Below are 18746 nucleotides of genomic sequence, written 5' to 3' on the forward strand. Positions count from 1 at the left end.
GATGGCTCAGAACTGAGAAGGTTCAGTGTTGGAGACCCCCTGGCCCCAGGGAGTAGACAAGTATGGGAGGGACAAGAGGTCCCGAAAGTGAGAGACTGTGCCCTTTGAGAACTGAGCAATGCACCCTTAAAAAAGACAACCCTTGAAGCAGCTCTGTCCATGCGCAGTGGTGAGAGCACTAGGCATGGAAAGAAGAAGTCACCATAGCTCTCCAAGAAAGACTCCTCTCCTCCTGACAGACTGAAATTGAGTATTTACAAGGTGATAGATAGAGAGTTGAAATTTGGAAGATGTATTGGAAATGTGGTGGAGGGAAGAGGAAATGCTTTTGTGGAGTTTTCATTTTCCAGGTGTGTGTGTGTGTGTGTGTGTGTGTGTGTGCGCGTGTGTGTTTTTCTTTTGTAGTTTAGTTAATAAACCTTTTTTTCCTAAGCTAGAAGCCTGCTTTGCTTATTTCCTAGTCACATCTCACAGCAAACACCAAAGAAGTATATTTTCATGGGGTGCTGGCATTGTGCCAGTGTCAAACCATGACAGGCATTAAGTATTTTCCAATGTTTTCTCCTATTTCACTGACTTCTTTTAAGAGATGCAAAGACCACAGTTTTCTCTGAACAGACATTATGTATTGCAATGATACCTGCTTAATTTCAGCTCAGGAGAATGAACCAGGACCATCTTTAACTTCTCAAAACAGAGAAGCCCAAATTGCCAAATGCCTAAATCATCCCCTTCATTGGTCCTATTGTCTTCAAGATCCTCAGGGTTTTTGTTCATGTCTTTCACAATTCGCATTTTAACTTTCTGGGTCTGTTTAGTAGCTGTAAAACACATTTTAAAATTATATCCTTGGCATGTGCTTTTTCTTCTTTTTTTTCCTCTTTTTCAGGAAGTATTTTGGAGAAAAGATAGGACTTTATTTTGCATGGCTGGGTTTATACACAGAATTCCTCATTCCATCTTCAGTAGTTGGGACTATTGTATTTCTATATGGATGTATAACCATGGAAAGTGACATTCCTAGGTAAGCTTATATGTGATCCATGGTTTGTTATTTGAAAATTATAATACTTTTTCTTATTAATCTGTAGTGAGAATAACTGGTTTTAGTTGTCTGAAGAGCAGTGATGTATAATTACCAACCCTGCAAGCATTACAAACACAGAGGCATTGAAAAGGTATTTGAAGGGCACATATTTATTTGATTGGTCAGTGTCTCACTTCCTGAAACAGAAATGTGTAGTGAGTCCACTGTATTGAGTTCGTTTTCTAAGATATTAATTTGCTTTTTATGAGTGCACATTGCTCACTGCTCAATCAGAAAGTTGTTATATGAAACTCACCAAAATTAATGCCAACACTGTCCGTGACTCTTGGAACACTTGATTCCCATTAAAATCAGACCATTTGTACAAGTAAGATGAACAATAGTACAAGACTTAGCAAATGCCAGCAGATCAAGGGATGTGATTCTGCCTCTCTGCCCCTCTCTGCTGAGCCCACCTGCCGAGCAGTATCCAGCCCTGGGCCCAGGAAAGGAAGGACAGGGAGCTGCTGGAGCCAGGCCGGAGCAGGGACACCAAGGGGATCAGAGGGATGGAGCAGCTCTGCTGGGAGGAAAGGCTGAGGGAATTGGATTGTTCAGCCTGGGGAAGAGAAGGCTTTGAGGTGACCTCACTGTGCCCTTCCAGTGCCTGCAGGGAGCCCACAGGAAAGATGGAGAGAGACTCTTGACGAGGGCCTGGAGTGACAGGACAAGGGGGAATGGCTTCACACTGACAGAGAGCAGGTTTAGATTGGATTTTGGGAAGAAATTATTTCCTGTGAGGGTGGTGAGGCCCTGGCACAGGTTGCCCAGAAAAGCTGTGGCTGCCCCATCCCTGGCAGTGTTCCAGGCCAGGTTGGATGGGGCTCTGAGCAACCTGGGATAGTGGGAGGTACCCTTGCACATGGCAGGGCAGCTGGAACTGGATGATCTTTAAGGTCCTTTCCAACTCAACCCATTCTATGATTCTGTATTTGGTCTTCACAGTATTCCCCTTCTAGACACACAATTATGTTGAGTTTTGTGTGTCCTGAGGGGAATATACTACACAAAGACTGCCAAAGTGATACCGTGATGTTAATGTCTGCTTTTTCCAGTGGAAAAAAAAAATTCTGTGTCTTATCTGTGTTTGACTTCTGCTGGAGACAAGATACTGCAGTACTTGTATGCTGATCACACTCATGACAGTCCCTGAACTGTAAGCTTTTAAAATCGCTGCAGTAGGACAAGGTTACTGATAGGTAAATGATGGACAGCACCACATCTGAGGCAGGATCTGTTTTCTTAGCTTGATCTGAATAAATCTTGGTGCTTGTACTAACATTTAAACTCCGATGAGATTTATGGCTGAGATGTATCTGCAGCACCCTCTGCTGCCTCTTGAAATAGAGAATTACTGTAACAACATGAGAGCTGGAAACAGCTGCATGCTTTTCAAACTCTATAATATAAACATATTCATAATAGAGCTTGAATAGTCCTTTTTTCTCATTTGAAGTCATAAGGAAAAACCTATTTCAGAAGGGTCCATATAGGAACAGTCATAATCACCGTATGCCAGCTATCATTGAAATAATGTGCCAACTCAGCTCATGATCCTAACAAGGACATTTGAACTTTGCACTACTCAGTTCACCTAAGTGAGACTGTGCAGGTATGAAAGGCTTTCACATCCAAACCTCATGGAAAATACTGTAGGCATTCTCAGCCCTGACAAGAAGTGTTTGGCCTGTTAAAGTGATACTGATAATGTTTTTTTTCAAAGAGTTTTAGAAACTGAATACATACATAGCAAATAAGATGGAGTTTAAATGATAGTAAAGATCTTAAAAGATCTTAAAATCTGTAAAAAATTTTTTCTCTCATATTTTTGCGCTGCCATAAAAAAAATGCGTATTTTGACAACAGCACTGAATTTCTTTTGAGATCACTTCAGTCTTTCTTTTCAGCGATTTAAATCTGATCTGTATCAAATCACATAACTTGACTGCAGAGATGCAAACTCCACTTTTGTGTTTGAATTTTGGTTTTTTAGTGTGGTTAACCTTGTCTTCAGTGATGTTGTCTTCCTTAACTCGCTAATACAGTGCAGTGATCAGTCTAGTTGAGTGTTGCATCATTTTCCTGTTGGCAAGGTGCCTATAAGGGTCTAAAAATTTACTATCCATGGCAATGAACCTTGAAGAAAGACACAGCTCTTGCTCTCTGCAAGGGCAGGCCACAGATATTGCAGACAGCTTGTAATAGCTGTGATGCACTGCTTGATATCAGTACTGCACATCCACAGTTTCTGAGCTGGGATACTCAGAGTAACCTGTGCCCATGTCTGTCACAGCAAAGAGATGTGTGACCAACGCAATGCCTTCACCATGTGCCCCCTGTGTGACAAGTTCTGTGATTACTGGAACCTCAGCTCTGCCTGTGCCACCGCTCGAGCGAGTCACTTGTTTGACAACCCTGCCACAGTTTTCTTCTCCATCTTTATGGCTCTCTGGGGTGAGTACTGCTTTGCAAGCTATTTGGACTTTTCAAAGTGGCATAACAAAGTGCTGTTTGATTGAATGGGATCCCTATGGCTTTTGGAAGCTGGCAATCCTCAGAAGTCCAGGGAGAGTTGTCTGTATTGAGACTGGGGAAAGAAATATCACTGTCAACAGCAAGCCCTGGAACAAATGGAGTTGTGTAGTTCAGAGAAGAAAAAAATGTTTTTTCTTCCTCTACTGCCGTGTTTAGAATCACAGAGTTACCAAGTCTGGAAAAGATCTAAAAGGTCGTCAAGTCCAGCCTTTGACTGATCTTCACCTTGTCAACTAAACCAGAGCACTGAGTGCCATGTTCAGTTGTTTATTAAACATCTCCAGGGATGGTGACTCTACCACCTCCCTGGGCAGCCCCTTCCAATGACAATGGGAAGAAATTCTTCTTGAAGTCCAACCTGAACTTCCCCTGGCACATCCTAAGGCCATTTTCTCCACAGAGGACATTGTGCTGTTAATGGCACTTCTAAACTTTGCCATGTATTTGCTAATTTTTCTTCATTTTCCATCAACATATCACACCCATTTAATACCTTCTGCATTTGGGACCAGAATGTATTTGAGGATTAGTATGGTGCAAACAGCTGAAAGGGTCTAATTTAGTCATGGTCCCACTTTCTTGTGGGACAATGCAGTCACATAATTTTATCAAAACTTTATGGGATTCCAAGAGCAATGGGACTACTATAATTTAAGTTATAATATATTTTAGAATATTCCATTTCAACAAGCTTGCTTTTCTTTCATGGCAAATATCCCTGTCTCCATGAGGATATCAAAACACTTCATAAACATGAATGAATGCATTGTAGTATTACTCCTGTTTTTCTGACCTCACCTCTGCCCTGGAAAGCATGTGTACTGTGCTTACATGAATTTTTGCTGGTGTTATGCTCTCCTTTACAGCTTGTTTATCATGAAGTTAAATGTGTTATTGCTACTGTAAAATAATTTTTTAATTTCCCTTTTCATTGTTCCCAAAATGAGATTATCATTCTTAATATGAAACTGAGAAAATATGTTATTCTGTTATAGCCATCCCTCTGCAACCAGTGTGTTATTCTTTGCAAGCCTATTAAGATTTTATGGCTTGTTTGAGAAAGGACTGATTGGTGGCTTGGCATTGGGTGAGGACGGCAGAAGGTTTTTAAGGAACTTGCAGACAGAACAGATCATGGAAGCAAGAAGCATTTATTTACCAGTTCCTGGAAGCCGTAGAGCAAACATTAGAGAGAATTATGACTGAGAAATAGAAAAAAGAGGATTATTTATAGACTCTCAGAAGAATTCATTATACTACTTCAGATCACAGGGTAGACTGGCAGATTAAGTGTCACCTGCTGTTGTGAAGCTTAAAATAAATAAAATATAATTTTCCTGACAAAGAAACTCTTCTGTAAACTGGCATCCATGCAAATGACAATTGCCACTGAACCTCATCCATAAAAATTGTGTTTTAGTATCAGCAATGCAACGTGCAAAAGAAAATGTTGATATATCCTTGCACTAAGACAAATCAGAAGAATCTCCTATGGAACAGAACAGGAGGAAAAGTTCCATATGCACTGCTTTTAAAAAAAGGCATATAAAAATAACAGAATACTTTCAGAGCTGTAGCCCTCCTCCAAAAAATGTTTCCCACAGATTAGAAAAGTCTGTTCTTGGGACCATGATAACTGAGCTTGTCAGTTCAAAAAAATGCAGCTGGCACACACAAAAAGCAGCAAAGCAAAATAATGGAGTCTTTACTAACTCTGCCCAGCTTTCATATTAAGTATTACATTACATCAAATTTTGCTGCCCTACTATTAGAGGCTGTGCTGGTTATATCTAGAGCTCAATCTGTTTAATGGCAGAGCTCACTCACACACCTATTCCAGCTGTATAGTTAAAAGAGCAAACTGTGGTGATCTGGGCCGGCTTAATTTCGTGAGGGTGTTGGGCACTGGAATTCATTTATCTTTCTTGTTTTCTCCCATTCTTTAGAAAGCAGAAGGCTTCCTATGGTTAATATCTCCAAAGGAATCATGATTTTAGTAGCTGATCCTGATTCCTCATGAAGTATCTTGGTGATTCTAGCAGTCCTGCTGCAAGTGTCCATATTCACAGTAATGCATGGCTGACTGGGCTTGATGTCACTGGTGTTCTGGTGTAAATTTCAGTGCCAGATGCCTTAATTAGAAATTTTACAGAATCACAAATCACCCAAATGGGTTGGAAGGGACCTTAAACGTCATTCAGTTCCAACTACCCTGCCATGGACAGGGACATCTTCCACTATCCCAGGTTGCTCAGAGCCCCATCCAGCCTGGCCTTGGACATTTCCAGGGATGGGGCAGCCACAGCTTCTCTGGGAAACCTTTGCCAGGACCTCACCATCCTCACAGAGAAGAATTTCTTTCCAATATCCAATCCAAACCTGCTCTCTGTCAGTTTAGTTTTTCTGCTGGTGTAAGTCAGCTCAGACGTGCTGATTTCAGAGCAGCTGCTGCATCAAGCCAAGTACATTTTTATAGAGCTAAATGTTGAACTGAGCTTTTGTATAACAGAAAAGAATGGAATGAGTAATAGCACCCTAGAAAATAACCAAATGTTTTTGTATTTAGGAAATCTAAAATCCCCTGAGTTTTCAAACCATGCTAAACATAACTTTTATATGTTCTGTCTTCTAAAAGGGAGGAACACAGATAGCAACTTTATTGCTTAATGTGTGGATTTGCTTTCAGTGTGCTGCGAGTCCTGTCTTTAAATGATATTTATTTCTTATATAATGGGATGATACCTGTGAAGAAAATATTTGCAGCTAACTGTTGGGATAGATAATGACTTGTAAGAGCCAGGTTATTTTCACAGAGTTCCCACTTTTCTCAGTGTTATCTGATAGTGTAGATACAGTCAAGAGAAGCTGATCGGATTCTCCACTGTTGTCTGTCTTGTGGGGTTACAAGATGTTCAAAGTGGTCTAAACACTGCTGTGATCTAACAATGTTTTTACAATACCCTTTTCACCCACTGAAAAAGTGAGGTGAAGCATAAGAAAATGAAAAACAGTGCCCCAGGTTTTATAGGTACAGCTTTACTGGTAGAGTTTTGGTGTTTTTAGTTGGCATGTACCAGTTTAGTATTGCTATTGATATTGTTATCTGAAAATACCTGTCCACAACCCAAGATATAGAAGTGCTTTTTCTAATAAATCTGTAAGTCCATAAATTAAGAGCAACTAGGAAAAGGGCTATACTGAGTTAACAGCAATTATGAGAGGACAGCCAGGAGAAAAATATGTAAATATGGGACAAGAGGAAAATATCTGTTCCTTCTTATTAGTAAAAAAAGGAGAGGCAGGGGGCTGAACCAGAGGCCAGCCCTTTAGGGCAAAATCACCATGTCTTTGAAGGTAAAAAGCATTTTTACATTGAAATATATTACATGTAATATATTTCAAAATATCTCTTTCTACATCTTGCTGGGGATCCTAGTTATTTCAGTAGCAGGCTAAACCTACCTCAGAATGCTTCATGATGAATTAGGAGAGATGATGTCATCCATGGATACTCACAGTTATGGGCTCAGTTCCATTCCCTGACAAGACCTTAACAGTGGCTCTGGACAACCCATGTTCCATCTTTCTGTATTTTATTTTTAAAATATAGTAATTATTGTCCCACTGCTTTGCTTGAATTCTTTTGTTAAAATTGGGCCTGAGGCTATTTCTTAGTTCTTAATTTTAAAGGGTCTAGCACAACGGGATTCAAATATTAGTTGAAGCTTATAAGTAACACAAATGTTTACCACAAGGCTTTGGATTTATCATTTTTTAAATTGTTTAATTTCTTTTAAAGCTACCATGTTCCTTGAACAATGGAAGCGTTTGCAGATGAGATTGAGTTACTTCTGGGATCTAACTGGACTGGAAGAAGAAGAGGTAAATCTCCTCTCCCTGGGCTAATTTACTGTGTTAATTATTCCATAGATGCATATTATAGAAGCATTGGTATATAGATTTCTCATGAGTGTTCTCCAACCCAATGCAGTTTGTGGCTGTGTTTAGATAAAGGACTGTAACTGATACAGTTTTGAGTATCAATGTTTATTTAGGAAATCCTCACCTATATCTTACTGTTCAGCACTCTGAAGTTAATAATGAATGTTGAAAAGGCTTATAAGGTAAGAACAGATCATGTTTTGCTGAGGATGCCCATCTGCCATTGTACAGTGTGCAATAACACAATGACACTGAATAAATACTTTGTCATGTTGCTTCATAATGTGTAACATGAATTCTTTGTGATGATGACAGCCACAGGTCACAGTACCATCAGCAATTTTTGCATCAAGGTCTGGGTGGACATGTATGATGCCTTAGGTACATCATCCCGAGCTCAAGGTGCTCACCAACAGAACTGTTTCAAAACAATAAATAGTGTGGGTTTATTCAGAAAGAGCTTTCCAATGAGCCCTGGGGTCTCCAGACATAACCTGAACTGACTGAAAATGAGATGTACTTGTTTATTGGTATTTAAAATGTCCTAATTTTGTTCATAGTTTCATCCTTTGATTTGCTCTAATGATTCTCTCTCATCCAAGGATTAATTTCTAACCCTGACTAAAGAAAGTGCGCTGACTAAAATCATAAATAATTATCTTACTAAGAACAGGTAGACTTTGGACTTTGCCCTGGCATTAGATGCTGAGATGTCTCTAGAACAGGGTCATATTCCCAGCATCTTGGTTTGCTGGGAGGATTTGAATCAATTTTTTCTCTTCATGTTCCAGCAAAGTTCCTGAAACAACAAGCCACCTACAAGTCTTCAGCTCTGCTAGGTGAGCTCAGCTCAAACAGGAGATAACAGGAGCAAATACCATGGAGGAAAAGCAAGCTGACATAATGGACTTCATGATATAGCATGGTAGCAATGTTATTCCTCTATTTCCTATTTCCCAGATCAAAATATTTGGAAAACAAAACAAAACAAAACAAAAAACAAATTTAGAATAAAAACCAACCAAACAAACCAAAAAAGACCCTGAGAACAGACAGCACACTCTAGTATTCCTCTTCTTCCATCACTATCCTGTAATGCAGAAATATTCCTTCACTGCTGACTTGGCAACAACCTCCTCTCTTTTGTCTCTGTTTCTCAGCTTTTTCATGACTGTCTCCCCTGTTATGATGTGGATGATGCTCACAGTACAACCCAGTACTCCCAGTCTGTGAGTTGTCATGCAAACCCAGTGCACTAGCACATCACAAATTACAGCTTGTCCCACATGGGATGTCAAACTGCTCCTTGCCAGAGATGTACCAACTGCAGGGCAAACTGAGAGGCTGGAGAGCAAAGTCTGTGTGGGCTCTGGGGCATATTTGATGAATCACCATATTTTTCTGATTTTCTGAAGGCCTCCACCATCAGAAAATAGGAGGACACCTGCTGGATGAAGGGGAGTGGGAATGGGTCCCTACTTGGGGAGGTAATTAAAATTCCTCGTGACCCCCATCACCTACCCAGGTGCCACTTCAGAACAGGTATGAGGCTCTGGATGAGGACGGTCAGCCAGATGACGTAGAAGAAAACTATCTGCCCAATTACACTTCATCTGTCAGAAGGATCACCACCTGTAACATCAAAAAGAAAAGAGGTATAGTCGTAGTGGGTGACTCCCTTCTGAGGGGAACAGAGGGCCCCATATGTTGACTGGACCCATCTTGCAGAGAGATTTTCTGCCTCCCTGGGGCCTGGGTATGGGATATTATCAAGAGACTCCCTGAGCTAATTTGGCCCTCTGATTATTACCCACTGCTGATACTCCAAGCTGGCAATGATGAGATTAAAAAGAGTAGTGTCAGGACAATTAAAAGGGACTTTAGGGCACTGGGTCAAGTGGTTGATAAGGAAGGAGCACAGGTGGTGTTCTGGTCAGTCCCTTTGGTGGCAGAGACAAATGACAAGAAGGAATAGGAGAGCCCACATTACCAACAAGTGGCTCAAGGGTTTGGGTCATCAGCAGAATTTTGGGTTCTCTGATCATGGGGCAACTTTTAAGGCACTTGGCTTGCTGGAACCAGATGGACTTCATATCTCTGTTAAGGGCAGAAGGATTTTGGCTTGTGAACTGGCAGAACTCACTGAGAGAGCTTTAAACTAGTTTGAAGGGGGAAAGGGATGCAGCTAGGCTCTCTGGAAGCAGGCCCAAGTGTGGTAAGCCTGAGTTAGGAGTGAAATCAGTAGCCCAGCTGAAGTGCATGCATACCAGTGCACTCACCATGGGTAACAAACAAGAAGAGCTGGAGGCCACGGTGCAGCAGCAGATGATGTAATTGCCATCATGGAAATATGGTGGGATGACTCTCATAGCTGGAGTACTACACTGGATGGCTACAAGCTCTTCAGAAGAGACAGGAAAGGGAGAAGAGGTGGAGGGGTGGCCCTTTATATTAGGGAGGCTCTTGGTGCCATGAGTATTGAAAATAATGACAATGAAGTTGAATGCCTATGGGTAAGAATTAAGGGGAAAGCCAACAAGGCTGACATCCTACTGGGAGTCTGTTATTGTCCACCCAACCAAAAAGAAGTAGACATCTTACTCTCTAAGCAGCTGGAGAATGTTTCAGCATCACCAGGTTTTGTTCTTGAAGGAGACTTTAACCTACCAGACATCTGCTGGGAACTTAATACAGGAGAAAAGAGGCAGTCCAGGAAGTTCCTAGAGTGTGTGGAGGACAACTTTTTGTCACAGCTGGTGAACGAGCCCGCTAGGAGAGCTTAGACCTGTTGTTTGCTAAAAGAGACGGGCTGATAGGAGATGTGGTGGTTGGCGGCTGCTTGGGGCACAGTGATCATGAAATTATATAGTTCTTGATATTTGGTGAAATCAGGAGGAACATTAATAAGACTTTTTCATTGGACTTCTGGAGGGCAGACTTTGGCCTATTTAGGAGACACATTCAGAGGGCTCCTTGGGAAGCAGCCTTAACAACAAAGGAGCCCAGGAAAGGTGGGCATGCTTCAAAACAGAGATCTTGAGGGCACAGGATCAGACTGTCCCTGTGTGCTAAAAGATGAGTTGACGAGGTAAATGTCCTGCCTGGATGTGAAACAAGGTTTCGAAGGAACTTAGCAATAAAAAGAGGATGTATCATCTTTGGAAGGAGGGTCATATCTCTCAGGAAGTATTTAAGGGGGTTGCTAGGGCATGTAGAAAAAAAAATAAGAGACACTAAAGCTCATTTAGAACTTAATTTGGCAACTTTTGTAAAGGATAATAAAAAAATTTTTTACAAATATATTAACAGCAATAGGAAGGGTAAGACCAACCTTTGTTCTCTATTGGATGAGAGAGGGAACTCAGTAACTGCAGATGAGGAGAAGGTGGAGGGGCTTCACACCTTCTTTTCCTCAATCTTTAGTGGGAAGATGGCTTGTCCTCAGGACAGCTGTCCTCCTGGGTTGGCAGATGGTGTCAGGAAGCAGAATGGTCTCCCTGTTATCCAGGAGGAGGCAGCCAAGAACTGCTGAGCTGCTTGGATGTTTATAAATCCATGGGACTAGATGGGATCCACCCCAGGGTGATGAGGGAGCTGGCAGATGAGCCTGCAAAGCCACTCTCCATCATTTACCAGCAGTTCTGGCACACTGGTGAGGTTCCAGATGACTGGAAGCTGGCCAAAGTGACGCCCATTCACAAAAAGGGTGGGAAGGAGGATCCTTGTAATTACAGGCCAGTTAGCCTGACCTCAGTACCTGGTAAGGTTCTGGAACAGTTTATACTGAGTGTCATCACACAGCACTTACAGGATGGCCAGAGTATCAGACCAGCCACTATGGCTTTAGGAGGGATATGTCGTGTTTGACCAACCTGTTCTCCTTTTATGACCAGGTGACCCCCCTGGTGGATGCAGGAAAGGCCATGGATGTTGTGTACCTGGACTTCAGCAAGGCCTTTGACACTGTCTCCCATAGCACTCTCCTGGAAAAGCTGTCAGTACACGGCTTGGACAGGAGAACTTTTTGCTGGGTTAGGAACTGCCTGGATGGTCGGACCCAGAGAGTGGTGGTGAACAGTGCTGCATCCAGCTGGCGGCCAGTCACTAGTGGTGTCCCTCAGGGTTCTGTGCTGGGACCAGTTCTGTTCAATATTTTTATTGATGACATGGCTGAGGGGATTCAGTCTTTCATTAGTAAATTTGTGGATGACCCTAAGCTGGGGGCATGTGTTGATCAGTTGGAGTGTAGGAGGGCTCTGCAGAGAGACCTAGAATGATTGGATGGATGGGCAGAGTCGAATAGGATGAAGTTTAATAAATCCAAGTGCCAAGTCCTGCGTTTTGGCCACAGTAACCCCCTGCAGCATTATAGGCTTGGGACAGTGTGGCTAGACAGTGCCCAGGCAGAAAGGGACCTGGGGGTACTGGTTGACAGCCAGCTGAATATGAGCCAGCAGTGTGCCCTGGGCCAAGAAGGCCTATGGCTCCTGGCCTGTATCAGGAATAGTGTGGCCAGCAGGAGCAGGGAGGTCATTCTTCCTCTGTACTTGGCACTGGTGAGGTCACACCTTGAGTGCTGTGTCCAGTTCTGGCCCCTGAGTTTAGGAAGGACGTTGAAACCCTTGAGCGCATCCAGAGAAGGCAACGAGGCTGGTGAGGGGCTTGGAGCACAAGCCCTGTGAGGAATGACTGAGGGAGCTGGGGGTGTTTAGCCTGGAGAAAAGGAGACTCAGAGGTGACATCACTCTCTACAACTCCCTGAAAGGTGGGTGTAGTTGGGTGGGGTTGGTCTCTTTCTCCAGGTAGCAGCTAACAGAACAAGAGGACACAGTCTTAAGCTACGCCAGGGGAAATATGGGTTGGATATTTGGAAAAAGTTTTTTATAGAAAGGGTGATAAAGTTCTGGAATGGCCTGCCCGGGGAGGTGGTGGAATCACCATCCCTGGATGTGTTTAAAAAAGACTGTATGTGGCACTTGGTGCCATGGTCTGTCTGTCAGGACATGGGTTGGACTTGATCTTTAAGGTCTCTTCCAATCTAGTGATTCTGTGATTTTGTTATTCAAGTTCATCACTCACAGTTCAAAATCCTTATCTTTAGCTTAATATTTGCAAAATGCTGTGAAAGAATCTATAGGTTTGTGAGGCCCTGTGATGAAGAGGCCTGAAGTGGTAAAAGTCTGTGGACAGGAACTATAGGATCAGCAAGAATCCTTTGTTTATGACAAGGAAAGGAGTGCCAGACAAATCTCAGCACAAGCTGAAGAATTAGGAACTTAGAATCATAAGATAAGACTGGAATGGACCTTGAGGGGCCATCCCTAATTTGTTCTTAAATAAATCCAGCAGTGGAGATTTCAATTCCTCCCTAGGTAATCTACTCTAATACTTCTCTATCTGTACTGCTAACAAGCTTTTCCTAGCAGTTTTCAAATCTTCTTGCTACATGGTAATTTTTTCTCTCAATTTTTTTTCTTATTTTATCTTCCAAGGATCAAGACAGGGATTACTTCTGTCCTATTTTCAGCACAATTCAACATAATATCATGATTCTGTCACCCTTGTTTGTTTAAGATGAACAAGCATCTGCTCTTTCAGTCTTAATTCCTAAATATTTTCAGAGACTCATAGAACCACAGAATGCTTTGGGTTGGAAGGGACTTAAATATCATCTTGTTCCAACCCCCTGCCATGGGCAGGGACACCTCCCACTATCCCAGGTTGCTCAGAGCCCCATCCAACCTGGCCTGGAGCACTTCCAGGAATAGGGCAGCCCCACACAGCTTCTCTGGAAAACCTGTGCCAGGGCCTCAGCACCCTCACAGGGAACAATTTCTTCCTCATATCCAATCTAAACCTGCTCTCTGTCAGTGTGAAGCCGTTCCCTCTTGTCCTGTCTCTCCAGGCCCTTGCCAAGAGTCTCTTCCTCCATCTTTCTTGTAGGCTCTCTTCAGTTACTGGAAGGATTTTCTATGTATCTCTTTATTCTTGTTCCTTTCAGGCCATTTTCTGGTATATCCAGGTATTTTAAAAGAATAATGGACATGTCTCTTGACATGACAGGCAGAAAATGACAGAGCCAGAGGACACAGTCTCAGACTGCATCAAGGGAAATATAGGTTGGATATTAGGAAAAAGTTTTTCATGGAGTCATAAAGTTCTGGAATGGCCTGCCCAGGGAGATGGTAGAGTGCACCATCCCTGGATGTGTTTAAAAAAAGACTGGATGTGGCACTTGGTGCCACAGTTCAGCTGTGTTAGGGCATTGCTTGCACTCAATGACCTTTAACGTGTCTTTCAACCTAGTAATTTTGTGAATTCTGTGAAAATCATGCACACTGTGTCACCTCCTGTCACTTCTTGGTACTTCAACAAAACCCCAAAAGTTAGATCAGGTTTTGTTCACCTTTTATCCATAAGATTCATAAAGATTAGGATAAATTTGTCTGTAGAAAGTTACTGGCATCAGGTTTCAGTGATGGTGAAGTCTTTACAAGTGTTCAAAGTTATGTTGGAAAAGGAAGAATTGTGTCTGATCAGATTAGGCTAGAAAGAACCAGAAGTGGGATCAGTTAAAAGATCAAGAAAAGGGCAAGGAAGAAGCTCAGGAGGATTAAGAGTTTTAAGACTAGATGGAGTTAAGCTATGTATTGTCAATTTTGTTAGGAAGGGAAGGCACAGAACCAAAGCAGGGAGAAAAACAACCATAAATTTGAAGAGCTGAGAAGTACTTTGTTAAAGTTATATTGAAATAAATGCCCTTGGTGTAATTTTTGTGGACATTGGCTATAAACCTTTCAGTAAATTGCTTTCTTTAAACACACTGGGTCAAATTGCTTGCTTCAAAAGAGTCACACAAGATACTAATTTAGTTCTATTTATTTGTAAATAGAACTATTTATTTGGCAATGGCAGTCTGGGAAAGCAGACTCCCTAAGGCTTCTGTGCATCTTTGCAGCTGGCAGCTGTACAGACTTAGAGAATTTGTGTTTGGACACCTGAAGTCCACAAAAAGAATGGCAAGCATTGGATACCAAGTGGAAAACAGCAAATTGTGTTGAAAAGCAATAGAGCATCCAATAAACAAGTGGGAGAGAGAAAGAAAAGAAACAAACTCAGATCAGTGCCATGAGAGCAGACAAAGCCTTGTGAGCACTGTGCATAAACACACATAGAACCACAGAATCACTGAGGCTGGAAAGGACCTCCAAGGTCATTGAGTCCAGCCTTTGACCAATCCTCACCTTGTCACCTAGACCAGAGCACTGAGGCCATGTCCAGTCATTCCTTGGACACCTTCCAAGATGGTGACTCCACACCTCCCTGAGCAGCCCATTCCAGTGTTTTAACAACCATTGCAGTGAAGAAATTCTTCCTGAAATTCCTCTACTCAATGTGCCTTGCCACAGATGTGTGACTGTGTAACACAACGAAAGAGGTTGTTGTGCATATCATTCTAGTTCAGAGTGTGTAATAAGTGATATGGCCAACAGTAAACCAGGAATAGAGGTGGGAGAATCCATACCCTCTTCTGCTTGGTGAAGAAGTACAGATGGACTCCAATTAATGATTGGGGGGTAGAAACTCTTGCCTTCCCATGAATCTTCAGAAATGGTATTTCCAGGATATTTCTGCTTTCATTTTTTTGGGTGGAAGAGATTTTCCTATCATTTGCCAATGATTCTGTGCAAACTGAAATAGAAATGCAATTACAAAAGATGAAATTTTAGAATTTGGGCAAGAACTTGGAAGTCAAATGGATAGAGAGTCTGCATTAACTGAAATGCCAAGGAATCTCCTCTCACTGGTCTTGGTATTGTTCGAATAGTCAAGCTGTTATAGTGTTTTGTCATAACAGGGAGGAACTTGGATGTCTGTTTTCCTTAGGAATATTTAATTTCAATTTAAAATCCTGTGTTCTGTAAAATGTTTGCCAACCATTTTAGTTTACTTGAAAACTAATTCCCGAAGTCTGGTTCTTCCTTTTGCTATTTGATGAGTTTAAAAAAACCCCATAATTATTGAACCCTTAAGGGAAGTCTTTGATGTCTGTGGATTACCGCTGAGTTAAGGCTAATCAGGAAGGTAGATTGAGTAAAAGAGAATTAAACAAAATTAAAAAGCAAGCTGACTTGGTTACATTAAATATGTTTACAGGTACATTCCATTCTCACCTAACTTGATCTTGATTTAGCTTTATTTTCTCTACCATGGTTTCAAAATTCATTTTGATCTGATCAGTTTGATGGCTTCACTTTGTCTTCCATCTTGCAAATGATAGGAGCAGACTCCTTTTTCTGAAGTTTTAATAGTGTCTACTAAGCCACAAAGCATGAGATATTTTTGTTTGCTAAAATCCTCAAAGAGGAGGCTCTAATAAAATAACTGTGTAACCCTCTTTTCCAGTATTGGTAAAAGGGGAATTTGTAGCTACAATATTTTTTCTTGTTTCAAATCTCTCCTTTCTGCATCCTCAAGTTTCTTGTGCCAATGAGATCTTTAGTTTGGATTGTTTTCTTCAGATGCATTATCTCACATTTTTCCTGTAACTATTCGAATTTTCCTGTTGGGTCCATGTTTCCAAATATTTTTAAAATTCTTTGTATGCTTTTTTAGTAAACTTTTTTGGGTTTCATTACTCTTTCCAGTGAATCTTCCCCGACCTTCATTAAATTCTTTCTAACACTAATTAGTTCGTGATCCTTGATTAGCCCTGTTCTTCTAAACAAATCCTTTCAACGTTATATTTAAGTCCTGTGTTTAGGAGGATGAGAGTTTCATTAGGATAGTTGGGGAAGGAATGCTGAAGAATGAATGTTATCCCTCAGCTCTTTGGGGAAGCTGTTTAGTAGCAGTTATTGCTCCACTAAAAGATTATACATGAAGGCACACTTTAAACATGTTTAAAGTTGTAAACGGTAAGAACAAAGTCAGATGAAAATTTCTTTGCTTTCCAAGAAGTTGGTAAAGGTGTGTGATTACATTTTTTCACTCCCAGACTGTTGATCCAGTGATGTGCCAGAATATCCTGGGCCTTCCAGTATATTTTCCTCCTTTATTTCTCTTCTACAGACATATCAACATGCTCTCATTTACTTTCATTGATTCCTTTTCTGTTGTAATGACCTACTCTGTCCTTTCTAGAACTGAATTTTCTTCAAGGCTCAAAACAATTTGATTTTTTTTTATTGGTAGTCTTGATTCCTTGGGGCATTGGGATGGGACCACTCAAAGGCTGGGTTACTTGGGGTGGCACAAGTTCTTCCCTCCCCTGGGTTCAGAGAGGTTAAATCTGTCTTTATCCAGCACTGCCCCACTAGGAAAAGGGACCACCTTGAGGTCTTTCTTTGTTCCTCTTCTCCTTTCCTTCCATCGGGAGATCCAGGTAGGTAAACAGGGTTTGCCAAGGATGTGCCCCTTGGAGAACACACAAATTAGGGAATCAGGTGCTGTTTATGGGGGCCTGAAGTGACAGGACAAGGGGTAATGGCTTCACACTGACAAGAGAGCAGGTTTAGATTGGATATTAGGTAGAAATTGTTCCCTGTGAGGGTGGAGAGGCCCTGGCATAGGTATTCCAGAGAAGCTGTGGCTGCGCATCCCTGGAAGGTCAGGTTGGATGGGGCAGCCTAGTCTAGTGGAAAGTGTCACTGTGCATGGCAAGGGGTTGCAATGGGATGATCTTAAAGGTTGCTTCCAACCCAGACTGTTGTGTGATTCTACAATTTACACAATTCCACTCATCAATATAGGAGTGTTTAAATGGGTTGGATTTGAATTGTGTAAGGAACAACCATAAATGATGCTATATTCTGCTACAGTTACCCACAAAATATGTTACCTGCTGTTGAAATGGCAGCATTTGTTTGTTTGGTCCTAGCTTAAGGGAGTTTCAAAATATGAGGCCAAATTTCAAAATTTAGTTTTACAGCTATTTGCCCAAAGCATTACCACTGTTCTTGCTCAATGAAAGCAAACAAAGGCATAAAATCTCTCTGTCTGTCTGACAAATACAATCCCATAATAGAACCTTCTAGTTTATCTTGATGAATTCTGTTTTATGTTGCTCTAGAATATCTTTAATGACTGAGTTCCTGTATAGTTACTCAGTAGCTTTTAACACTCCTAAACTTGTGTTCATGCTACATGACTTATTCAAGCTTTTGCTTTAATTTTTCATTTATCGGAGTTATTTTGAAAGTGATCTGGACTAAAAAGATTGTGATAGTCAAGCAGTGACTCCATCCTGTCATATAAAACTATTTTTCCTTGACGAGCATCCTATTAATAGGGCAGTCTAAACAGATCCTTGGTGTGAATGACAAACTTTTCCCTAGACTTCTCACCCCCTGCATCCTATGTCACCATCATAAGAAACAGAGGGTTTAAGTCCTTGATTTCTAATAATTAGCCCTTTTGCAGCAGAGAACAGCTGGGTTCTCTGTTCTGCTCATTTCACATTTCCATCTGGCTTTGGGGCAGGAGCTGGGTCATTCCAATTTTTATTTATGGAAACCTTCCTTCCCATCAGTGTGAACTGCTTAGCTGCTCTGCTTGTGTTCAGGATGTTAGCATAAGGATGTTCAAGGAATTTTCAGTGTGTCTTTGCCTTTACTTAAAGTGTATGGCTCATTTTTTTTTGATAACTCCTTTGGTTTGTCAAATCTGGGATAGTTGCTACGGTTCTAATTTTTTTTTTTAAATACATTCCATGTGTTTGTCATGCATGTTTGTAAAATTTCATTATCACATTCTTTTTAAATCAAAGGGAAATTAAGGAGAGATGGGTTCACATTATTTATACTTATCAAACTGGATCATTATCTACAGAGGCTTAATTTGATGGATAGTGGATACACATGTGTATGTTTGAGGCAAATCCTGGAGAGCACTCTCAAAGAAAATTCCCACTGTCAACATGAGTTTTGCCTGAGTAGATATTTCATATTTTGGCTCTTTGGTTTCAGAATGGGAATTATCGTTTTCTACTTGGAGCGCTCATTTGGCCTCGCGGTACCTTGGCTCACATGGTTTTCAATAAGTGTACTGGCAAGTTCCAGCATCCTGGGATTCAGATCTATCTCTACATGGACATTTGGCCTTTGTGAAGACATCACAACTATTTCTAGCTTGCTGTCCTAAGTGCAGAACTCTTCCCATTTTCAGACAAAGAATTGATTCT

General features: G+C 41.4%; 1 protein-coding gene across 1 annotated transcript in view; it reads left to right on the forward strand.

Annotated features, from left to right (window-relative positions):
• The window catches only part of ANO2 (anoctamin 2), a 150091-nt gene that overhangs the window by 55919 nt on the left and 75426 nt on the right, over positions 1-18746 (forward strand). Inside the window, exons 11-13 of the mRNA XM_030960274.1 lie at positions 890-1024; positions 3381-3541; positions 7422-7504. Coding sequence (XP_030816134.1) covers positions 890-1024; positions 3381-3541; positions 7422-7504 — 379 coding nt within the window. The remainder of the gene's footprint in view (positions 1-889; positions 1025-3380; positions 3542-7421; positions 7505-18746) is intronic.

This window comes from Camarhynchus parvulus, chromosome 1A (genome assembly GCF_901933205.1).
Source record: "Camarhynchus parvulus chromosome 1A, STF_HiC, whole genome shotgun sequence".
Classification (NCBI taxonomy): domain Eukaryota; kingdom Metazoa; phylum Chordata; class Aves; order Passeriformes; family Thraupidae; genus Camarhynchus; species Camarhynchus parvulus.